Source organism: Anastrepha obliqua, chromosome 2 (genome assembly GCF_027943255.1).
Source record: "Anastrepha obliqua isolate idAnaObli1 chromosome 2, idAnaObli1_1.0, whole genome shotgun sequence".
NCBI lineage: Eukaryota > Metazoa > Arthropoda > Insecta > Diptera > Tephritidae > Anastrepha > Anastrepha obliqua.
In genome coordinates this window covers 22057717-22082996 of record NC_072893.1, presented here as the reverse complement: position 1 = coordinate 22082996, position 25280 = coordinate 22057717, and the positions used below count along the sequence as shown (strand labels likewise).

At 38.9% G+C, this 25280-nt stretch overlaps 3 protein-coding genes across 3 annotated transcripts; 2 read left to right on the top strand and 1 right to left on the bottom strand.

Annotated features, from left to right (window-relative positions):
* Positions 1-171: 171 nt before the first annotated feature.
* On the top strand, positions 172-9204 carry LOC129236838 (6-phosphogluconate dehydrogenase, decarboxylating). The gene is made up of 5 exons (XM_054871092.1): positions 172-417; positions 767-875; positions 985-1099; positions 7743-8613; positions 8715-9204. Exons 1-5 carry the CDS (start codon positions 410-412, stop codon positions 9055-9057), a joined length of 1446 nt encoding a protein of 481 aa, XP_054727067.1. The 5' UTR covers positions 172-409; the 3' UTR covers positions 9058-9204.
* A 31-nt stretch (positions 9205-9235) lies between these two features.
* On the bottom strand, positions 9236-11471 carry LOC129236839 (protein bcn92). Its single transcript, XM_054871093.1, has 3 exons — positions 11250-11471; positions 11044-11164; positions 9236-9466 (listed from the first exon to the last, which is right to left on the bottom strand). The coding sequence occupies exons 1-3, from the start codon at positions 11327-11329 to the stop codon at positions 9389-9391; spliced, it is 279 nt and encodes a 92-aa protein (XP_054727068.1). The 5' UTR covers positions 11330-11471; the 3' UTR covers positions 9236-9388.
* Positions 11472-14438: 2967 nt separating this feature from the next.
* Positions 14439-25044, top strand: LOC129238973 (RUN domain-containing protein 1). The gene is made up of 4 exons (XM_054874224.1): positions 14439-15579; positions 19618-20354; positions 23488-24369; positions 24427-25044. Exons 1-4 carry the CDS (start codon positions 14698-14700, stop codon positions 24614-24616), a joined length of 2691 nt encoding a protein of 896 aa, XP_054730199.1. The 5' UTR covers positions 14439-14697; the 3' UTR covers positions 24617-25044.
* Positions 25045-25280: the final 236 nt, after the last annotated feature.

Below are 25280 nucleotides of genomic sequence, written 5' to 3'. Positions count from 1 at the left end.
ATGTGCATTTACATGAATGCATTCGCGCCAAAAAAGCTTAACCGCACGTCAAAGCTCAACCCCAATATAAAGCTCCACGTTATCGGCCCCACTTTTGGCTTCCTTTCTGGCATACACTACTTCTACCGGCTGTTGTGAAACAATCAGCCAGTCGCCACACTAATACGGCTTTTCAACACATTTCAACGTTCAGTAATCGCGCGATTGCCAACAAGTACGGTACATAAACGAGAGAAAAAGCAGTGGAAACTTTAGTGCTAAGCCAGTGAAAGCGGTGATTAAACTGTGTGGAAAAAGGTGTAGTGATCGTCACAAGTGGAGAGCAGGGCAAAAGAAGCCGAACGTATAGTACTTACAAATACTGTAAAAGCAATAAGCAATAAGCAGAAACAAGAACAACGAAAAAATCATGTCAGCGTAAGTAAATACATGGCACAACTAGTCGTTAGTTTTACATACATACATACATATGCACATAAATGTATACCTACGAGTACATGGTTAGCACCACGCTGAGAGCCTCACGCCATACACATACACATATACATACACATTATATATAAATATGTAAACAGTTTACTTGTTGTGCGATTAGTGCTCTGCAGCGCCATGCACTTTTTAACATTTTGTAAAAAATTATAATGACCCTTTGTATTTTCCATAAAATCACTTTTAACCCTTAACGCTACATTTTATATACACACATACACACATACATACATGTTTATTTGGCTGCTCAATAATTATTGTTCAAATGACATTACAGGAAAGCAGATATTGCATTGATTGGCTTGGCCGTAATGGGTCAGAATCTAATTTTGAATATGAATGATAATGGATTTGTAGTATGCGCCTACAATCGCACCGTCGAGAAGGTGAGTGAGCTATCGAGCTATCAATCGATCGATCGACCGACCGATCGATCGTAGTAAAAGTATGAACCTTTGAATATTTGACTTTGCTTTCACATTCACGCCGGTGTAGGTCAACCAATTTCTGCAGAACGAGGCCAAGGGTACAAATGTGATTGGTGCAACATCATTACAGGATATGGTGAGCAAATTGAAGGTGCCACGCAAAGTCATGCTTTTAGTCAAGGGTAAGTCCAGAATGACAATGTCACTGTCAAAGTCGTTCGCATACACACACATACACACACCCATGCACATTTGTCGATATATATATGTATAGATGTGAGTTCAAGTGTATACACGAACCGGTAATCACTTCGGTCGCCTGGAGTGCGAACATTAACATACAACAAATGTGTACAGACATACACATGTACACACATGTGTACTCACTGTTTGCATTATCGTTTTGCTGATTTTGAACGCACTTTACTTTTACTATGCATTGAGTGGCTTTACCGATTGCCTTGATCGGCACCAAATGCGACGTCATCGTTGCGTCACGAATAAGGAGCATGCTGTTACGGTCAAGTGAATGTAATGTGCGGTGACGACACATACATATACACAAATGGTTAATTTCCATATTCACATACATACATACATACATATATGTATATGACAGTGTACGAGTGTAAGCAACAACAGCTGATTGGTACATTGCAGCATTTAGTTTTGTTTGAGACACATCGCCAAAAAATTTGAACTATTAATGTTTGTGAAAAGAAAATAAGAGCAAAATAGCTATGAAATATAAATAAGTAGGGTAAATGGGTAAAGGTAGTTAGTTGTTGATTAATATTTAATGGTGTTGACACATGTTTTTTTTTTTCAAGAAATTTTTAATAATCAAATTAAATTTTGCGCGCTTCTTGGGACGAAGAAATTATCTACGTTTACGTTAATGTGCATAGGTTAGGTTAGATTAGGTTGAAAGCCATCACATAGACCCATTGGAGCTTAGTGGTACCAGATGGAGCTTCACGTTACGTTTCTTTGTAGTAGACTTCTTGTAATAAACCTGCGTTCTTTGCGAATCTAAGTAAGCCCTGAAGCTCAAACTCCGAGAGACATTTTAACTTATCATATTGTAGAGCTTCTAAACCTTTCATTCGTGTTCTAGCTAATGCAGGGCACGAACATAGGCAGTATTCTAGAGTTTCCCTCTCTTCGAGTTCATTGCAAAATCTGCAGTCATAGTTGTTTGCTTATGCCGCTAACAAATTGTGGCCTGCCAGTATAACTACGATAGTTCTGATTTTCTTTCTAGTTAGACTTTTTCTCCTGTAACTAAAAGGAGAAAATTAATAAATTAATTTAAAAAAAATTCTATATTGTGTCCTGTTTTTAATCCACTTATTTGAATGGTTCTAAGAAATAAATAGGAACAAAAATGGTCATAAGTAAAGTTCAGTAACTTGTGCCAATCTGGGGTATACATAGACTTGTATGTAGTACTGTGACTAAATTGCATATTTGCTTTCCAATTTAAGCTTCGCTGATAAATCGCTCGGTAAAAATGTTTTTTTTTTTCGGTTGACAGTACTGCCATTATTATCTGCGTATTACCCTCGATAGCCATTGGCGAAAACTTCGGCCCATATAGTTTCTGAACCAACGCCAATTCACCGGATTTAGCTCCGTGTGATTTCCGATTATTCAATGAACTAAAAAGGTTACTTCGGGACAGTTTTGAGTATCTACTATGAACTTCAAGTGAATCTTTACGCGAACTGCAGGTCGAGGCGAAAATTAAAAAAAAAAAAAAGAACAGAGCTTGAATTTTGAATTAAATTCTAAATTTAATTTACTTGTATGAATATACGTGTTTTGACCTTAAATATATATAGGTCTGTTCATGTAAAAATTACCCAGTAAATTAATTAATTCGAGAAAAATATGAAAAAAAGTACATGAACGTAAAACCAGTAAAAAATTGCAAGTTTTACGAACAGCTGATTAAATTTTTGGCGGGAAAAATTACAAAAAGTAAACATTTTTTCAGTTGAACTACCTCGTATTAGGAGCTACCACGTATCTTGAGTGATGCATATTTTCGCTAAAACAAAAAAAAAGACTTTGATCTGGTACCGCTATAAACCAAAATGGTCTTTGCGTGGCTTCGACCAGCCAGTATAACCTAATCTAAACTACCTCGTATTAAATTAAAAAAAAAAAAATTAAGCAAATAAAAGGCAAAATAACAAGCTTAGCGTCACAAGATTTTATTTTGTCAGAACATTTCATTAGCAATTGCATTGTTGTGCCAATCACAGCTTTCTTCATATTTTCCTTGCTTCCGTCTATGTTCGCATGTACGTAAATCCCTCCGTTGAACTACTTTTTTTAAAACCTTGAGTTGAGCACCCGGGTTTGGCCTTTTTTCGTCCTGTTCGAGGATTCTTTTCAAAAGCTTATATCCATAAATCGATAGAAAATTAAATTTTAGGAAGCCACCTAGAAGTTCAAGCCATTAGCTATGATAGAAATATGTTAAATTCACGTTCAAAGTCGAAAAAGCCAGTCTAGCCAGACCTCGGTGCCCAACGGAGGAGTACATGTATATTGCCAAATTAATTAATAGCCAAGAAGAAGAAGCATAAAACATAAAAGATACCTTCAATGCCTTCGATTTGTATTTCGGAAACTGCAGCAACGGTGACTGGAGGCTGTAGCTCAGAAGTACATATATATGTACATGCCTCTATATCATTGTTGAATTTCTATTTCACATATGACCTCAAATAAGCTTTATAAATTGTACTCGTATCTAAAACATATTTACTTACATTCTCGATTTTAATTACAATTTTTATTTAAATTTAGAAATTTGACTCAATTCGCAAATTGCAATTCCTGTTTAATTTTACTTTGCGATCAGTTGTTTTTCTCACTTGCAAATTCTTACAAGTACAAATTTATCCAGTAAAAACTTGCAACTTCTCCTCAAAATGAAATGCCATTTGCTCTCTCACTTTCCCCTACTTTGCAATTTTTTTGGATACATGAACAGCCACACTTGATAATTTATAACAGTTGTTATTGTTATTGTTACAAATTATTTGCCTCATGAACAGATGTTACGCTACGAAGATCTCTTACATACATACATACACATTTTAGAAGCCTAGGAGCCGGCAGAAAATGTTGCTTAGATTTCGCTCAATACTGTAAATTCATGAAAGTAGCAGATAGTCAGTCACGCATAAGTTGTATGTTTAATCGCTGCGTTGCTATCAAAACCATTTCAAAATTTCGTTTCACTTGGTGTTTAAGTACAAGGCCATTTTGTAATCTCTGAGTAATAGTTTAAATAAAAAGTATACACTGTTTGTATGTAGTTATGTAATATGTATGGATGTATGTTTGTATTTTCCCCAATAAATTAGAAAACCAGATCCAAAACGTGATTTCACGTAGTACGAGACAGTTGAAGAAGAGGTGAAGGTCGTTTCTTCCTCTTCATCGTTCATGCAGCTTCTTCTATTGAGTATGGGAATAAGTTTCCGTCTTTCTTTATACAATTAAATAATTCATAATATTATTATACATATGTGAAGTATGTGCCATTGGAAGCTATAACTTTACTCCATCTTTTAGGTAGCATACGGACTTCTCTGAGGAAAAATTCGAGTTTTTTTGGCTTGATCCATTCATTGAGCCAGTTTGCGATGCTCTCATAAGAAGTGAATTGCTCTCCAATAAGGGCTGACTGCATTGATCGGAACAGATGGTAATCCGATGGGGAAATTTCTGGGGAGTACGGCGGGTGGGGCACGATTTTTCATTTCCCAATTCAGCCCCTCTAAATATTCTAGATCGATTTAACAACGTGTGGCCTGGTGTTGTCATGCAGCAAAATCAGTTTGTCTTGTCTACCGTCCCATTCCGGCCGCTTTTTCTTTGAGAGCTTGATTAAAACGCATTAGCTACAGTCGGTAACGATCACTAGTGATAGTTTCAGATGGTTTATGGAGTTCATAATAGATGATACCCTTCTGATCCCACCAAATGCCCAACATAACCATGAACCTGGTTCACTTTGCAGGCTCCAACATTTTAGATGCTCGACATTTTGTATCACCAGTGACGATGCGATGCAGAAAACCTTTTCTTTTCTGCCGTTCAAGAAGCGTCTGACACGTCACCAAACGTCTCCCGATATCCCTCTCCTTCAATTGATGTGACACCCAGTTACCTGCTTTCTGGACAATTCCCATCACGTGCAAACGTTTATCGCCGGCTGATCTCTCAACATCCAACTCTTTAGACACATCATCAAGGGTTCGACATGCGTCTTCATCCAATAATTGTTATAGTTGAGTGTCTTCCATTTCGAATTTTTTCGGTGCCCCTTCGCGATCTTTATTACTCACGTCGAACTTGCCACTTTGGAAGCGTCGAAACCTTTCTTTACAAGTTGTATTTGTTGGAGCGTCATTACCGTAAATATTGATCAATGTACGATACGTTTCAGCTGCACTTTTCTTTACTTTACTTCCCGCAAATGCTGTTTTTTCGGGACGAATAAATCTTTTTTGGGGTCCCTATATCCTAGGACCACTTGTGGAACGACAGGATGAGGAGCTCAACACCCAACAAGTGTGTAAGCGCTAAATATATTTATTATTATGGGACCCAGCTGATTAACCAGCTCCTATGGAGATCAGACGACAGTCCAACGCAGTTTTAGAAAAGAACGTAAAGCAGCACAGATAATTTGATTCTAATTTGGCTATCACTTTGGAATCATTGTAATGATCGGAAAATTACAAAATAGGTGTATTGGTGACGAGAAGACACACTTTTTACTCTGCTAACAACTTTACGGCATTCTTGTAGACTGCCAGGGGAGCATAGAGATTGCTATTTCATCTCCGTCAAATTGCTATCTACAATCGGGAACAGACCCAACCATTTGTATTGCTCGAAATGGAAGCAAACATTTCTATTATGTGCGAGCGTCACAGAGTTTCAGCATCCAATGGATGGGATGACTAGAGCCAATTAATTTAGAATAACAATCAGAGCATTGCAAGGTGACTTATACAAATCCTGTTAAAATCTTTAAATATTGGAATATACAAGCAGGTTCAATAAGTACCCGTGTTAGGAATGAAGACATAATTTTTTCAAAAATATTTTTTTTTTCAACATAGTCCTCTTTTAGAAAGATACACTTCTCTCAACGCTTCGGCCATTTTTTTAATCTCTCCAAAAAATAGGATTTGTCGAACTCTCTAAAATATGCCTCTCCCTCGGCGATGACTCCCTCGTTTGAACTAAATTTTTTTCCCGCGAGCCATTTCTTCATGTTAGGGAACAAGAAAAAGTCGCAGGGAGCCAGATCGGGCGAATACGAGGGGGTGCGACAGCAATTCATAATACAATTCACGCAGTTTGGCGGCAACAACTCCGGATGAATGTGCTGGTGTGTTATCGGGGTGAAACAGAACCTTCTTTTACGCCAAATGCGGCAGTGCCTCCTTCAATTTTTTGTGAAAGCGGCCCAATAACTCACTGTGATTTTGTTCAATGATCGTTCTTCATTTTTCTCAAAAACCCATGAGGATGACGCCGTTCGCACCCCAAAAAATCATCGCCATGGCCTTTCCGGCCGATGGGTCTATCTTCACCTTCTTTGGAGCAAATTCATCGGGAGAAAACCATTGTTTTGATTGTTGCTTAGTTTCGCGTGTGTAAACGATGAATCCAGGTTTCCTCACCGGTGACAACTCGATGCAAAAAATTCCTTCGGATCTCGCTTAAATTGCTCAAAACACTGTTTCGAAGTTAATAGCCGCATCCGCTTGTTGTCCACCGTGAGCAATCGCAGCACCCATCGAACTGAGAATTTTTTCATCGCCAACTTATCATGTAAAATATTATTTGCCGTTCCGGCCGACACGCCTATGACCTCTGTTACTCCGCGCACTTTCGTTCGTCGATCAACGAGAATCATGTGGTGGACTTTTTGAATGATTTCCTCGGTAACCACGTCTGCCGGGCGTCCTGGTCGCTCCGTATCAAAAACGGATGTTCGCGCACGTTTAAACTGGTTGATCCAATGTCTAACTGTGGTTATAGATGGCGAAGAGTCCGCATAGATAGCATCCAACTTTGCTTTTATTTCCTCGCATCTTTTCCCATCCAACAACAAAAAGCGAATTACCGAACTGCTGCTCTGTTTCCATCTTAGCGAAAATCACGAAACATGTATATAGCATGAATAGCTCTTCCAAATCCAAACTAACCTATCAATCAGTTTGAAATTTGTTTAGCCGTCGTTTGATAGATGCCAGCGCACGATGCTATCACTAATTTTCCTCAGGAACGCGCTTTGTCATCAAGCACGCGTACTTATTGAACCGCCCTCGTATTTCAATCGCCAAGAAAAGTATCACGAACTGTGTTTAAGATGACTCCAACAATACTGGTAACATTTTGGACCCTTGTGGTCTCTGTGAGGGCTATTCAGATCAGCCAAATTTACCTAAACTAACCTAAAATATATTTTAATGTTAACCATCTCGCTCGAAAGGAGTCACAAAAGTTGCAAATATACGGGAGAAAATATCTTACGACTGCAGCACATTTTAAACGATGAGCTTCGCTTCCTTTTACTAAATTCTTTCTTATTTATTTTTTTTTTTTTTGCAAAATCATTTTTTGTTTGTACTATTTGTTTTTTTTTTCATTAGGCTGTCGAGAAGCTAGTATATTCTTTTCACGGTTATCTGTCATGACTCCATTTCGTGCATTCATATCTACATAAAACCCTTCAACAACTTATCTTTTACTGATTTCGATTTTGCTTTTCATTTCCAACAGCCGGTAGCGCGGTGGACGATTTCATCAAGCAATTGCTGCCACTCCTTTCGCCCGGCGATGTGATCATCGATGGTGGCAACTCCGAGTACCAGGACACCGCACGCCGTTGTGATGAATTGCGTGCCAAAAAAATATTGTACGTCGGTTCTGGCGTGAGCGGCGGCGAAGAAGGTGCACGTCATGGACCATCCCTCATGCCCGGTGGCCATCCGGAAGCTTGGCCACTCATACAACCCATTTTCCAGGCCATCTGCGCGAAGGCAGACAACGAACCATGTTGCGAGTGGGTAGGCGAAGGCGGTGCTGGACACTTTGTGAAAATGGTGCACAATGGCATCGAATATGGTGATATGCAATTGATTTGCGAAGCTTATCAAATCATGAAAGCGCTTGGTCTGACCCAATCGCAAATGGCTGCTGAATTCGAAAAATGGAATAGTGAAGAGTTGGACTCGTTCCTTACGGAAATCACACGTGATATTCTCAATTTCAAAGATGACAAAGGCTACTTGCTGGAGCGGATACGTGACACGGCTGGGCAGAAGGGTACCGGAAAATGGACAGCAATTGCGGCGCTGCAATATGGTGTACCTGTAACGCTAATTGGTGAGGCGGTGTTCTCGCGTTGTCTCTCTGCCTTAAAGGATGAACGTGTAGCGGCCAGCAAGCAATTGTCGGGCCCAGGCGTGCAGGCTAAGGTTGAGAATCTACCCGTGTTTTTGAATCACATTAAGCATGCGTTGTACTGCGCGAAAATCGTGTCGTATGCACAAGGTTTCATGCTGATGCGTGAAGCTGCCAAGGACAACAATTGGAACTTGAATTATGGCGGCATTGCTTTGATGTGGCGCGGCGGTTGCATCATTCGCAGGTGTGTAACCTAGTTGAGGAGCGCGCGCTCTCTCTCTTGTGTCGCTCATATATTTGCTTGTTGACTTTTAACTTATTATTTTATTGTTTTTTCCTTTGCAGTGTCTTTTTGGGCAACATCAAGGACGCCTACACTCGCAATCCACAGCTTTCGAATTTATTATTGGACGACTTTTTCAAGAAGGCAATTGAAGTGGGCCAGAACTCTTGGCGTCAAGTTGTGGCCAATGCCTTTCTATGGGGTATCCCTGTGCCAGCTCTCTCGACCGCACTCTCCTTCTACGATGGCTATCGCACTGAGAAGCTGCCCGCGAACTTATTGCAAGCTCAACGTGATTACTTCGGTGCACACACCTACGAGTTGTTAGGTGCAGAGGGCAAATTCGTGCACACCAACTGGACCGGAACAGGTGGCAATGTATCGGCAAGCACATACCTGGCGTAATTGGAATACACATTTCACGACACGTCGCGGCTAATGTTCCAAATGTCATTCCACTTTTTCCTTAGAAGCTAATTAGAAATTAATTTTATAATAAATATGTCAATATTTAAAAACGGTGTAAATAAAAAAAAAAAAAAAAAAAAAAACGAATCAAGTTGGAATCAAAGCTTATAAACACTTAACGTTTAAATGTGTTTTTATTTCATGTTTTGTTTTTCAGAAGTTTCAAATTTTTAACCTACTAACCTAAATGCAGCCAGTGCGATATAAACAAAGTAATTATCATAGTAGCAGATATAACAAGGTGCAACAATATGTCGGGCTTTTCATTTTATTTCGAGCGGCGTAATGCTTTTTTGGGCTGTTCGATTACAAGTTTTTCAGCGGAGTATAAGTGGCCAATGATTACCTGCAAAAGATAGATAGATTTGATAAGGTCGTATAACAGCAAAATAGGAGTACTTGAGTTCATATGAATGTTTGTGTGTTGCGTCTATGTAGTTTTCCATATAAAGGGTTTTCCAATAACAGGTGTTATTGGTGAATGGTTTGCGCTATCGAGAGATGATTAACGATTTTTTTTATCGCCGGAATTGGATGGTATTGAGCTGGACAACGTTTATTCTCAACAAGACGGCGCTACGTGTCCCACAAGCAACGAAACCATTGATCTCGCAGGAGTGATCACAATTGGCCACCGAGATCTTGTGATTTAACACCTTGTGACTTTTTTTTGTAGGGCCACGTAAAAGTGAAGGTCTACGCCAACAGTCCAGGGTCGATTCAAGACCTCAAAGATGGAATTCGTGAGGCTATCCAGGACATAGGGCAGCCACTTTGCAATTCGGTTATGGAAAATTTCATGAAAAGGATATTGTGCTGTAAGCGTGGTTGTTGTTGTAGCAGCATACACATTCCCCCTACCTACATACGGGGAATGCTGCTGGAGTGACAGTCCTTGGCCGGATATAAATCCGGGCCGTTTCGGTAACGTAGAACCGACTGTCGTGGAAACGCTGTAAGCGTGATCGTGATGGTCATTTGTCTGATGTTATTTTCCGCTATTAACGGTATACCTTCCTCTTTATAATGAAATAAACATCCGATCATTTATATTAAAAAATAGCATTTTTCTTTGAATATCAAAATAACACCTCTGTTTGGAAAACCCTATACTATGGACGATGTTTTTTTTTTATTCAGCGAAGGCCCTAGTAGCCAGTGTGCTAATTAAGTTAGAGTGATTTTGTATATAAATGATAATAATAATTATTTCATATTTTTCAAAAATTTTCATACATGAATGTATAGGCCTAGAAACTCATACCTTGCTCGTGATTTATATATATATATATAATTGGCGGGTACACTCTTTTTGGGTGTTTGGCCGAGCTCCTCCTCGTATTTATGGTGTGCGTCTTAATGTTGTTCCACAAATGGAGGGACCTACAGTTGCAAGCCGACTCCGAACGGCAGATATTTTTATGATGAGCTTTTTCATGGCAGAAATACACTCGGAGGTTTGCCATTGCCTGCCGAGGGGCGATCACTATTAGAAAATTGTTTTTCTTAATTTTTGAGTTTTAGTGATTTACTTTTTTAAATTAAGTACATGAACGTTAAAAAAAACTACAGTGCAACTACAACACTGATCAGCTAGACACCTCAATACATCAGCTGTAACAATGGATAGGAAGTTCTGCCTCAATATCATTCATGTTTCCCGCTTGATTCAGATCAACATTTCAAACGCATGTCTACATTTCTTAGTTGAAGTATTTCTAAATGCAGTTGTTGCTTTAGTTAACTCACTCATTGCGGTGCTTTTTCTACCACTTTCATATCTACTACATCTACAACTATGCCGTTAGCACTCGCAAAGAGGAAATTCTTCTTAATAACTCTTCAGCAACTCATCAGCAACCCATCGGTGTCGAACGCAAATCAACTAATAATAGCAATCAACAAAAACACACGAATTCTAACCTGTCGCCGTATAAGCTCCAAATTCTGTTTTGCTTCCACTAGCTTATGATCGATGACCGCGAAATCGCTTATGCTTTTATTCTCCCTGAATGTATCCCGTATTTTGCGTCCAGCAAACATTCTACAATGTGTAAATATGGATTATTAAAATGTATTCAGTTGCTGCAACAAGCATTTCACAATTTGGTTAGGTAAAGAGTGCAAACCTGAAGTTGTAGGCTGGAATTTTTTCTGCTTCCCGCAAAAGTTGGCGATAAATCGCAATCACTTGTCGTCTTGTGGACATTTTCGTTACTTTCTTTCAGCTTACACTTATAATTCGCCGTTTGTTACAGCGACAATTTTGCGAAATTAAAATAAATAGTCCAATTGGCGCAAACGCACTAAAATCGTAAATCAGCCGCTACTGACGAACAATTTAGAATGGCGACACGTCAAAAACATATGGTACTAATGTCAGCTGACTGCACACAAATCTACTACAGTGGCCTCTGTAGGGCCATATTACAGTTTGCCTGTTTGAGTGCGAATAGTTGGTATAAATTGTTGAAATGAGGAAAAGGAGGGCATTTTTTTTAAATAAAGTTAGTTCAGTATAATAATAATAATAAAATCAAATAAAATAAAATAAAATGAAATAAAATGAAATAAAATAAAATAAAATAAAATAAAATGAAATAAAATAAAATAAAATAAAATAAAATAAAATAAAATAAAATAAAATAAAATAAAATAAAATAAAATAAAATAAAATAAAATAAAATAAAATAAAATAAAATAAAATAAAATAAAATAAAATAAAATAAAATAAAATAAAATAAAATAAAATAAAATAAAATGAAATAAAATAAAATGAAATAAAATAAAATAAAGTAAAATAAAATAAAATAAAGTAAAATAAAATAAAATAAAATAAAATAAAATAAAATAAAATAAAATATAACAAAATAAAACAAAAAAAAAAATAAAAAATAAAATAAATTAAAAAGGATACGCTGACCGCCATATCTGAATAGATTGGTGTGTAACTACCATTCGGTTCGAATTGCCGTGCATGAACATCAAATAACAAAAACAGGTTTTTCTAATAGCGGTCGTCCATCAGTAGGAATGGCAAACCTCTGAGTGTATTTGTTTCATGAAAAAGCTCCTCATAAAAATCATTTGCCGTGCGGAGTCGGTTTGAAACTGTACGTCCCTTCAATTGTGGAACAAAATCAAGACGCACACCGCAAATAAAAGGATGAGCTCGGCCAAACACTTCACAGAAGTGTACACGAAAATTACTTATTTTTAGTTCATTACGCACCGATTTTGGATTATAGTGTCCAAATATGTGACTCGATCGAAAAAATTTTAATAAACTCGGTTCGAAAAATTACTTTTTTTGTAAATTTCGAAAATAAGCATAAATTATCTATTCTTATTCTGCCTTAAAGTAGCAAGTTAATCAATCAATTTTTAGTTTTAACTCATTAATAGTAATTTATTAAATAAAATTATTCTGTGCTTTTGATGAAATGATAGAGTTGAGGTCTGAAACTCTCAAGAGATAAAAGAGAACAAGCAAAACCCCAATAAATATTAATGATATTAGACAGCAATGCTATTTGTTTATGTGTTGTGAAATTTTTTATAACAAATTATATATTAAATTAAAGTTTTCTTCTTCATTGTTTATTTAGGAGAACTTAATTTTTTTTTATAAAATAATAAATTTTAATATATTGGAAACTTTGTCCTTTTTTCTGGTGGTAAAAAATGTTATTAACTCTTTTTATTTATTTTTTTCGCCAACTCTTTTTAATTGATTCTTTGTATTTGTTTTATTTTTTTGTTTTGCTTTTGATTTTTTTAATTATTAATTTGGTTTTTTTTCCTTCTTCTTCGTCATTTATTTAGGATTTGATCCTATTTACAATAAATGTTATGGGCTATTTTATATTATAAATTTATTGTATGTTTCCGTTTGCCGCTTGCTTTACTGCTATTCTTACATCTCTATTGCTGGTGTACCTTGATCCGAGATAGGTAAATTCAAGAACCTGCGCTATCGGCTTTTTGTTGACTGTCAATTTGCATCTTACGGTTTCTTTGGATACAACCAAGCATTTGGTTTTTTTCTGCAGAAATTTGCATGCTTTCCTTTCGGCAACTTGCTCAAATTTTAAGAGAAGTCCCATTATGACGTCTTCATTCTTAGCAAAAGAACTGCGTCGTCTGCGTAACTAACTATCTTAAATTCGTCGATTGTCATACAGAGTCCAGATGTAGCCGTTTTGACTTGATCTATTATTTCGTCCATTTTTTTTCTTTCCTTGTTCACTCCTCTCGGGAGCATAGAGCCTCGATAAGACTTTTTTTTTTTTTTTTTATATTCCTTTAAAAGGATTTGTTAAAATTTTAATTATTTCCAGAGATATATGTAGCTATTTTAGTGTCACGACTTCTAAACTGGCTCAGCTGGAACGCCACAGCGCGTAATTGCACTCAAAACTTTAAACGCGTTTTTGTCGAAACTATATTTTTCACAAGGTTTACCATGATTTCTCAGGTTCTACTTAACCGATTTACTTGAAATTTGGTGTGGGCCTTTTCAATATATATATCTATAGTACTTACTATTATTATAAGCAAAATAAAAATTTTTACTATTTAAAAAAAGTTCCGAAAAGTAACAAAAAGTAGTAAATAAATTTATCATTTTTTCGGGCAGCCGTAATTTAGCCCATACACATTTTTTTTTGACTTTTTTGTAGTAAGTACGTTAGCAACATTCATCAGGATTAATAATCCTTTTTATTTTTTTGTTTCAGATTAATAGAACGCTTGCAATCGTGGCAGGTGTGGCGCGCCATTTTTTGTTAACCACCCACTCCAACAACTTATAACTTTTTGAGTTTTTCATTTTTTGAGATTTTTAATTTTTTTTATGTACTTTTAAAACATTAGTAAATATCTTATTAAAAAATGGATGGCAAAAATATTTTTCATTTTTTATTTATAGCACCCGAAAAAACACCTCAAATGCATGCCTCTACACTAGAATACCCCCTTGAATTTTTTGAATCATCAATAAAATATCAAAGTGAATATGATTTTATTTAATAAGATAAATTTGTAAGCTTTTCACTGCTACATATTTTTTAAGCTACACCGAATTCTATTTTCTAACCTCACGATTTAATTTTCCAAATTCTCTTGTAATTCCCTTAAGTAAGCAACACTGCACTAATTTCCGTTGTTCTATTTTATTCATTTATTTTATTTTTTACGATGAATTTCTAAATTTTTTCACTGAAACATTTTTTTAACTTCACTGAATTCTCTTTTCTAACCTCACGATGTAATTTCACAAATTCCCTTGAAAATCCCTCAAGTAAGCAACACTGCACTAATTTCCGTTTTTCCGTTGTTCTACTACAATAAACCGTAATCTGTGCAAGAGAATTCAACCATATGCCTTCGTAGTGCATTCGCAGTTGTTCTCCGAAAACTTGTTGTGTGGGATCGTTGTGCTAATTGAATAAAATTGATTTTTTTGCACTTAAACTTTCTGCTTAAAATGTGGCAAAATATTTGCAATAGAAAAATGCGATTATTATTAACTTTCTTCGAGTATTGTATATGAGAAGTGTACGAAATCTGTGAAAAATGAATAGTTTACAAAGTGAACAGATGGAAGAAATATTCGATGCGGATTCCAGCGTACTTGCGAAATCTGCTGCAGACAACAAAGACAACCGTGTTTGTGCCCTGTCACTTGTGGAGGTAGCAGCAAATAAGCACAAATATGTGGGGGATGATTACAGGGACGAAGGTCAACAACTTGACGAGGAGGAAACGATTTTTCTTGAACGTCGTTGCAACAGTCAATGTAGCGTAAGCAATGCAGCTGAGACTCCGATAGAGGCAACAACCCCCATCTCCCCCACCTCACCATCATCTACACCCTCACCAACTAGCGCACAATCAACCCCTTACACAAACAAGCCCACGGCATATGCGTGTATGCAAAATCAACTAGAAAGGGAGGACGAGGAAGAAGAAGCAGAGGTAGAGGTGGAAAACACCACAGGGGAATCAACACGAACCAATATAGCGAATACTGACCACCATGTGTTTGAAGCATGCAAGGAAACGAATGCTATTTTCGGTGATGATACTTTGTTGCCCTCGGAGCATTACGATCACACATCCCCTCATCCGCTTAGTGAACGTTGGTCGCCTCTAGGCGCGAACTATGACGATGCAATGAGTCCTACTTCAGAATTGCTTAGTCCCGAATCCGAATTAGAACTTTTGAGTTCCGATAGTCAGGACAAGCAGGAGTTGTTGCGTAATGATCCCAACGAATTGGGACGTTTAAGAAATATGGAAGAGGAACAGGAGCTGTTAACCACTTCGCTGATGGCATTGACTTCGCATTTCGCCCATGTTCAATTAAGGGTGCGACAAATTGTGGAGGCGCCTTCACACGAACGAGATCAGCTACTGAAGGATTTGGAGGAATTTGCGTTTCGCGGCATACCGGAAGTAAGTTATAAGTTTTAAAGTTTGATAAGTGGTAAGGAAGATGTTTGTAAGAGAGAATTTGATTGAAGCTGATAGTGAAGTATATACACCTCAGTTGATATACGGTACACTAGACAGGGCTAGTGTACTGGGGCGGCAGCCCTTGGTCGGGAAAAACCCGAGTCATTCCGGTAACGTAGAACCGGCTGCCATGGGAACGTCCCCCACCAAGTCCACGGCGACCCTTTTCACCACCTGGACAAAGGAGGTCAAGCTGTCCCTTAAGGTAAAAGTCGATGACACACTAATTCCGACTGTGAATAACCCCAAAATTTTGGGTGTAACCTTCGACAGTTTGCTCTCCTTCTCTGCGCATACAACCGCAATTGCCACTAAGGTCCAAAATCGCAACAAGGTCCTCAAATCGCTGGCCGGCAGCACTTGGGGCAAGGACAAAGAACTGTTGCTTTCGACATTTAAGGCAATTGGCCGGCCGGTTCTAAACTATGCTGCGCCTATCTGGTCGCCTGGTACTAGTGATTCGCAGTGGACAAAGCTGCAGACATGTCAGAATACCGCCATTCGGACAGCGACCGGGTGCCTCCTGATGTCGCCCATACAACACCTGCACAACGAGGCACAAATGCTCCCAGTTGCGGAGCACAACAAATTGCTCAGCAAGCAGTTCCTGCTGGGGTGTTACCGCAGGTTTCACCCCTGCAGACACCTGCTTGAGCCCGAGCCGCCTCCCAGGCACGTCAGGAGACATCTCCTCGACTACGCTGACGAACTCCAGGACAAAACTAACCGAGACCTACTGGACAGGACAGTATTCAGACAGTCAATAAACGACATTCACCGGGAGACCGTTACCACCTTCATGAACTCCCGTCCTGTGAATGCCGTAATCGGAGTCCAACCACCACCCATTGCAGATGAAGAGCTCCAGCTTCCCCGTGAGACTCGTGTAACATTGGCACAATTACGTTCTGGATATTGTAGCAGGTTAAACTCCTACCTATCCAGACCCGCACGACACTAACCACCTCTTCACATGCCCCCTCAATCAGACTCATCTAACCCCCCTCTCCCTCTGGACCCAACCTGTCGAAACAGCATGTTTCCTGGGCCTACCCCTAGATGAGCTAGACGAAGATGACAGATGATATACCTACACTGACAGGGCTAACTACGCTGTTAAAAACAACAACAACATATATACACCTCAGTAGTGTTTAAGTGTATGGAGAGAAAAGTGAAGAGTGTAGAGCAAGAAGATTTAAAATAATAAATAAATGATTGGCGCTTACATTTCAGTTCGGTGTTTGGCCGAGCTCCTCCTCTTATTTGTGGCGCGCGTCTTAATATTGTTCCACAAATGGTGGGACCTACAGTTTTAAGCCGACTTAAGCCTTTTCATGTTAGAAATACACTCGAAGGTTTGCCATTGCCTGCCGAGGGGCGACCGCTATTAGAAAACACTTTTTCTATAATTTTGTTGTTTCATGTCATAGATTCGAGCCTACGAGCCTCTCGTATTTGAATGCTTTGATCAAGGAGGGATTCATTTGAAATTCCCTTATTGCCACACATATATTTGAACCGGGAAGGCCTTTGTAGCTCCTACGTTGGTAAGGAAGGCGGGATGCCTACGAACTGACAATTACCTCCCATTGTTGACAACTGATATAGTCTTGTGATCAGGATTCAATACCATCCTACATATGAAGAAGCTTTACACAATTCTCTTTCTACAATTCTTGAGCTTTTTAGAGTCTAACTGAAAAAGGTCTTATAGATCGACCAGCTGTTCGGAAGGGCTATAAAACTGGAACCTACCATTTATGGAACGATATCAAGACGCACACCACAAATTGAAGAACGTAGGATCAATGTGCCAATTATATATATATACTCTTAAGAAATACTGATCTAACCTGAGGTCTTAAGATGATTTAGGTTGCTACAAAAAAACTATATGCTAACAGAGTCTAAAGCTCTAAAACTGGTAATTCGAATTAAAAATTTCCCTATTTTTTACTGATTTTCTTTGTCAGTTTCTTACCAGAAAACTGTTAAGGAAAAATGTCACGAATCCAACATTTGCTTCTGGTGTTTTCACAAAGATGAAATAAAAGTACTTCGTCTTGCCATTAATTCTGTAGGTAGGTAGGTAGATAGGTATAGTGGTTGTCGGCTGACACACCGTGGCCTGCTGTCGGCCCATTGTGATACCACCAGGGCTGTCCGCTCTCCTCACTCTACATTGTTCTCATTGAACTAACCTGTGGCTTTAATATATCTAACACGGCTTGTTATTTTTATATTGGCTACTTCTGCCAGGTTATTCAGGGAACTTTTTCCTAAAATCTTGAACCTTCTTCTATCCAGAGCCATGCACACCCATAGAAAGTGTTCTATAGTCTCTTCTTCTTCAATGTCGTTAGAGCTTCTGCAATAGTCGTTATAGGGTGCACCCAATCTACTGGCATGCCTGCCAATCAGACAATGCCCTGTTAGGACCCCGAGAAGATTTCTTATGTTTTTTCTGTTTAGTTTCAAAAGTTGGTTTGTGCGGCCCTTGTTCCATTCCGGCCACGTCATTCTACTTGTTGCACAGGTCAGGGACTGAGTCTTTAGCATGTTGGCAGCTTAAAAAATTTACAATTCATACGGCGAGAACAAATTCGAAGAAAAAAGTTCCGTTATTTTTGTTTTTGCTCGTATGCATTATCTTCTCAATTTCGTGGCAAATTTCGTTTGTTAACAATGGAGTGAGGGGAGAAGCTAAGGGAAATGGCATTGCAGTGATTGTATTACAGAAGAAGAAGTGATCGTCCTCGCGTGATTCGAACCAGCCATAAAGGCCGTTCGAGAAAGAATTCGCAGAAATCCTCTTAGAAAGCAGAAAATCATGTCCTGGGTATCGAATGTATTGATCAGATCCATGTCAAGACTAATTAGAGATGATCTCTTCCTGAAACTCCGTCGCTCAACTGATCATCTTTTGACAACACGCTTGAAGAAAATTAGACTCGACAGATGCAAGCAGCTTTTTCGGTGGCACGCGGTCAACGGCCCTGAAAATATTATTTTCACAGTTGAGAAAATGTTTACTGTTGAACAAATTTTTAATAAGCAAAACGATGGAAAAATCTATGCTAAAACTTTTAAAGAAGCACACAAACTGTTTTTCCTAGGGCTCAGCATGGCCACCATCCACCGTCCGTAATGGTTTGGTAGGGAAAGTCTTGCAAAGGCGTTACATCTCATCTTAATTTCTGGGAAAGAGGGTTTAGACCAGGGCAAAAGTGTGTGGAGGATGTCTTAGAAGGTGTGGTGAAGTATTTGGGCGGTACCCTCTTCAATGGAGAGTGTTGGATCTTCCAGCAAGATTCCATAAGGCAAAAACCATCTAGTAGTGGCTAAAAAACAATATTCCTGTGTTCATAGACGCAAAAAATTGGCCATCTGGAAGTCTAGAACTGAATCAGAGTACAGTTTATGGTCAAAATTGGAGGGTATGACCTGTCGAAGGCCTCGCAGATTTTATGGAGAGTCTCAAACTCAGTGGCCTAATCGTTTGTAGGCTTGAAAAGCAAATGGTGACTATTTCGAATGAAAATTAATTTTTTGTTTTGTAATATTTATATGATTAAATAAAACTAACTTCATTAAAAGAAGTATTATAATTCTATATCTATAACGGACCTAACTTGTAACAGAACTTATGGCAGGACATACAATAGTAGAAAATTATTGTAGTTTCGATTAACCTCAGTAACTCAATATTTTCAGATTCTGGGTATATGCCACTCTACTCGGCCCCGATTGTAAGCTTTCTATATAAGGAGCGCTTAGAATACGACAAAGTTTCGTCGTCTGTAATGGTTAAAAATTATTTGGTCTGAAATTTTTGCGAGTTAAAGTTTAGTTCTTTTCTTAGTATACTTTTGAATCTTGAACAAAATAGTTATATTGTATAACCAGATTTTATGAATGATGCTTTCCCTCTCTTTCAACAATTATCTCATTAACGGCGCCTCTTCTTTATTGCAGCCAATAGTGCCCGGCTCAGCAGGCGATATGAATCCTGACTCATCCTCCCTTGCACAGCCTGACGATGAGGCGGTGCGACAACGACAATTTGAACTGATTGAACATCTGAAATCACAACTAAGTGAACTAGAAAAGCTGGCGTATGAATCGGGAGCGCCGGTTTTGCCACAGCACATCTTACTTGAGAAGCAGAAGATAATCATTGACGAGCTTAAAAACAAATTGAATTTGCAAGTTGACGAGCGCGATTTGCCCGAGCTGAGTCCCGAAGAGTTGAAGAATCATGTAGACAATGCCATCGGCGAATTTGTAGGCCCACTGCGAATGAAGGAGCAATTGGTGGCACAATTGAAAACACAAATAACTGATCTTGAACGTTTCATTGCCTTTTTGCAATGCGACACGGAGGATTCGAAGATGAAGACGCTCAATGGTAGTGAGAAGCTGAATGAACCCTATAATAGTTATGCTGCCAAGAAGAAGGGAGAAAAGGTGCGAAAACTGCATTTGAAGCCACAGCAGGACGTAACAGAAGATACTCTCAATGCTTTGCATCCAAATACAAGTCGAAATGCCGCACAACAGAGTCATGGTGAGACTTTGAATAGTAAGGCGCATAGTTTGTTGGATAAGGCTTCCTTGTTGATGCAAATGTTTGCCACTACACATTTTGGCGCCAAAGCTGATCAATTTCAAAAGAATACGCTGAAGAAAACATCAAAGGGCAATCACTGGGGGTAAGTAGATACGAGTATTTTTTATTCTGCTTTCTCCTTAAATATTCTGCTTTCTACATCCTTACAAGTTTTGGTTGCTGACAATCCTACCACAATTTTCCATGCGGAGCTCTGCGCCATAATGGAAACGGTGGAAATCATATCCAAAAAGGGTTTGAGAAAGTAAAAATTAAAATACTTTCGGACAGCCAATCGGTTCTCAAAGCATTGAATAGCTTCACATTCAAGGCAAAAGTAATAATAGAGTGTAACAATGCGCTCAACAAACTGGCCACTCCTAATCAGGTCTCACTCATTTGGGTACCAGGACTATTTATTAGGCCAATCCCATTTTTCGGCTTTAACAAAAATAATATAAAACAGGAAACCAAAAAATGGATCCAAACCAAAATCAGGGAACACTGGAACGGCACAACCGGCCAAATGTTTTTGAACTTCAATGCCAACAGAGCAAAATCTGCTCTAATCCTAGATAAAAAGGGCCTCAGATTACTCTGTGGAGCACTTACAGATCAATTTGCCTGTAATAAGCACTTTAACACAATAGGGTTATCTAAAGGGTTTTCCAATAAGAGGTGCTATTCTCGTAAAAGATCAATGGTTTCGTTGCTTGTGTGGCACGTAGCGCCGTCTTTTTGGAAATAAACGTTGTCCAGACGAATACCATCCAATTCCGGCCGTAAAAAATCGTAAATCATCTCTCGATAGCGCAATCCATTCACCGTAACTGTTGCTCCAGCTTCATTTTCGGAAATGTAAGGTCCAATGACTCCACCGGACCATCAACCGCACCAAACAGTCACACGTTGAGGATAGAAAGGCTTTTCAACAATAACTCTTGGATTTTCTGAGCCCCAAATCCGACAATTTTGCTTGCTAATGAAGCCAATGGACCTCATGGACCGAAGTGGAAATGAGCCTAATCACTCAAGATGATTTTTCGATGGAATTCCGGATCGTTTTCATGCATTTTAACGAGCCAATCAGCAAAGACACGACGTTGTTGATGGTCGGTCGGCTTGAGTTCTTGTGTTAACTGGACCTTATAAGCCTTAAGACCCAAATCTTTATGCGGAATACGGTGTAATGACATTTGTGGAATGTCTAATTCCAAAGAATCTGGGCTCAACACTTTCGGCTACAACAGCAATATTTTGGACTGTTCTTGAGCGACGTGCACGGGTTTTATTCCTCACATCACTAACTTGTCCCAACAGCTCGAATTTGTTCTCCAATTTCTGTATTACGGTTGTTGTTGTTGTAGCAGCATAAACATTCCCCATACTTACATACGGGAAATGCTGCTGGAGTGACAGTCCTTGGCCGGATATAAATCCGGGTCGTTTCGGCAACGTAGAACCGACTGTCGTGGAAACGTCTGTATTGCGGTCCAACAAGGTGCTTCACGATGACTCAAAAATGTTCGAGTTTTACGAACTGTCTCTGCCAAATTTTCACCATTTTTATAGTGAATTTTAATAATTTCAATGCGTTGTTTAAGCGTCTATCGTTCCAGTTTTGTTAAGGGCGTAGTTTTTACTTGTCAAATATCAAAAAATCTTCAAAAGTGATATCTACCGAAATGACGGGTTATTCAAAATAACCTCTTTTATTGGAAAACCCTTAAGTACAAGATTATGCAGGTTCTGCTGTGATGAAAAAGACTCTTTGAAACACTGAATCACCAACTGTGAGACATTAGGTCACAGGTGACACAGAATCCTGTGCTGGTACCTACTAGAGGAGGAAGACCTACAATTGCTCCCTCCTAAGAAGCTGGTTCGATTCCTCGGTAGACTAAATAATTATGATTAAGTAATTAGGGGCGCACAATAGAAGGCCTTAGCCTAACACGTACAACCATTACCATTACCATTCTGGCAATCCTCCGAGAGGGTATGACACTTCCATTTCATGACTTTAAGTGAAGATTTCTTTTCCTTGCCCTGTTGTTTTAGAAAAAAAAACATTATTTTGAACCGTAAAGACCGTGAGTCGTTTCTATTCGAACTACGCTTGAACTGAAGTAAATTTTCAAAAGTGTCTCGCTAGCGTGACTAGCCTCAGAGCTATCTAACCTACCTAGTAACCGCAAAATTGGCCAATTTATATTAAAGCGTTTTTCAGTAAGAGCGCTTCAACTTTTGAACTTTTTTGAATAAAACACAAACGGTTTGATTTTTTTAACTAATTTTTTTTTATTATCGAGTTTGAACATATACATTTAAGTATGAAATTCGATTTCTTTTGCATGACCATCGCGTGCACGTTTTACGAAGTCCAATCGTTGAACCCAATTTTCGGCCACTCTTTTGCATAAAGCGGCCGATATTCCAGCAATTTCGCGTTCAATATTGGCTCTGAGCTCACAAATCGTCGCCGGCTTGTTACTGTAGACCAATGACTTCACATAACCCCAAAGAAAATAGTCTAGAGTCGTCAAATCACACGAGCGCGGCGGCCATTCGACCGGTCCATTTCTGGAAATAATGCGCTCATCGAACTTACTCTTCAACAAATCAATTGTAGCGTGTGCTGTGTGGCTTGTGGCCCCGTCCTGTTGAAACCACATGTCGTCTAAGTCCATACCATTCAATTGTAGCCAAAAATAATCGTTTATGATGTCGCGGTATCGATTTCCATTCACAGTAACGTGGCGATCGTTCTCGTCAACGAAAAAATATGGGCCAATTACGCCGCCGGCATGTAAACCGCACCAAACAGTGATTTTTTCGGGATGCAACGGTGCCTCATGAATCACGTGTGGATTGCTTTCTGCCCAGTAACGCATATTTTGCTTGTTGACAAAGCCATTGAGCCAAAAGTGAGCTTCATCACTGAAGATGATTTTTCGACTTTAAACTTTCTTAACAGAACACGCATTTTTATAATAAAATTCAATGATTTGCAAGCGTTGCTCAAGTGTGTAGCGTTCCATGATGAAATGTATACTAATGAAGTTTACAAATGACAAGCGAAAAATAAAAAATATTGCGTCGTTCGCCCTCCCTATCGGAAAAAAGTTGAAGCGCACCTATTGAAAAACGCTATACAAAACATTTACCATTAATTAAAGTAAATATTTTATTATAATTATTTTATTAAAAATGTTGTGCATATATTTTTCGTTTAGTGATTTGCGCGCCCAGCTCGAAGTCGACATACAGGAGGTAGCTTCACTGGCAGCTACACTCAGTTTCGATCGTGAAAAGTTGGCCAACATGAAGCGGGCACTGAAGAACTCAAATCGCAATGTTAGCGCCTCCTTAGCATTGAGCGCTCACAATGGCACCGTCACCAAACCGCCCCGTGCGCGTCCACATGCCACAACAACAACAAATCGTAAAGATCTTAAGACATACACCGTGTCCTCCGATTCGGATGAGGAGGACACCTACGATTGTTACGCTTGGGAGCGTAACCAGTGGCGCAAGTCGCATGGTTCGCGTTATAATGGCGGCGACTCAATTGCAACGATAAGTAAGGAGTTGACGACAGCGGTGCGCAAGAACTTTTCCATGACGCTCTTGCGGCTCATACAACATGGACTGCGTGTGGAAACCGAATCGGCTACTTCCAGTCTAATTGTGCCATTCATGCGCTGCCTCCATCCGTCCCCAGTTTTTGCCGCCGAGCAGGGTTATCGCACACGAGACGCAACTAGCACTTCATCCTTTGTTTCTTCGGCGGCCTTCTCTTCCACCTACAATGCCAATTACACGGGCAACGATTGCGATGAGGAGAGCACAAGTGGATTCTTTGGCACGGGTGGCAGTCGACCGATGCATGCGTGGGAACTCATTTTGGAATATTACTATTTGAAGAATGGCGACGAATTTAATAACACACCGGCACGAAAACTCTCGCAAAGTTTCAATTTGGATATTGTGGACTCGCAAGCGGTGACGGCGAAGCAGGGTTTCCTCAGTGCGGTGGGCATGATAATTGCCATGCATCGCCCCTACAAACGCAGCTACAATGCACATTTCAAGGCTTTTGTTTGTGCAGGACTGAAGTGAGTACTAAATTTCTGTGATGTTATTGAACTTCTCTATCTTTCCTATCTTTGCAGCTGTCATCAGTTGGTTGAGTGGTTGAATTTGATATTTAGCTGCACCGATTTGGTAGACACTTACTACACCGCCAACAGCTATGTGGCACGCACTGGCTTTCGTGACTCGTTGCGTTCAATTGATGCGCTCACCAAATACGATTTTGATTTGCCTGTAGACTTGGCAATTCGACATTTTCGTAATCTTTAATTAGTCAGCGTAATTAAGTAAGCACAGTGGATGCCCAAAGTGCATATATATATATCTACATACCTACATACATACATACATACATATTACGGAGTCCACAAGTCAACTAATTTCATATCCAAACATAAAAAAAAGGCAAAACCCAATGTACTTATACGAATTAATGCAAACTAATCGAATTTCTTCCAAATTAGTATGCGCATTTATTGATGTGTTGCTCAAGTATTCGTATGCTATAGTTCGAATATTTGTGTATGTCAGTGTGTAATTTATGCTTTGATATGTCGTTTAGTATTGAAAGGCACCAAACTCTGGTCCATTTTTATTCTAGTCTAATACTACTCTATATATGGTAATATTTATGTAACTATGTATTAAATAACCAACTAATGCCTAAGTAGCGATAAAACAAACTCTAATCTATGCAACTCATGACTACTTTTATGTACATAGATAAAACCTGGCTAAGAATAATTGGTGTACAGTGTGCTTTTCCTCTCGGCTTGCTTGCTCTCAAATAATTTGAACGTTGAGGTTTTAACTTCATTTCGTTTGAATGAAATTGTTCGAATTAAAAAAAAATTAAAAAAAATTGCATTGTTACGACGCACGAACTGCAACTTTTTGACTTGTGTACTGAAAATATTGTATTATTATGCGTAAT

Bases quoted from the DNA above. Each gene is read 5' to 3' on its own strand.
- LOC129238973 (XM_054874224.1), top strand. From the start codon at position 14,698: ATGAATAGTTTACAAAGTGAACAGATGGAAGAAATATTCGATGCGGAT. The intron at 20,355-23,487 runs GTAAGTAGATAC...TTTTTCGTTTAG, and splicing joins TCAAAGGGCAATCACTGGGG to TGATTTGCGCGCCCAGCTCG. The intron at 24,370-24,426 runs GTGAGTACTAAA...CTATCTTTGCAG, and splicing joins TTTGTTTGTGCAGGACTGAA to CTGTCATCAGTTGGTTGAGT.
- LOC129236839 (XM_054871093.1), bottom strand. From the start codon at position 11,329: ATGTCCACAAGACGACAAGTGATTGCGATTTATCGCCAACTTTTGCGG. The intron at 11,165-11,249 runs GTTTGCACTCTT...TACACATTGTAG, and splicing joins ATTCCAGCCTACAACTTCAG to AATGTTTGCTGGACGCAAAA. The intron at 9,467-11,043 runs GTTAGAATTCGT...TATCTTTTGCAG, and splicing joins TGGAGCTTATACGGCGACAG to GTAATCATTGGCCACTTATA.
- LOC129236838 (XM_054871092.1), top strand. The intron at 876-984 runs GTGAGTGAGCTA...ACGCCGGTGTAG, and splicing joins ACAATCGCACCGTCGAGAAG to GTCAACCAATTTCTGCAGAA. The intron at 1,100-7,742 runs GTAAGTCCAGAA...CATTTCCAACAG, and splicing joins AGTCATGCTTTTAGTCAAGG to CCGGTAGCGCGGTGGACGAT.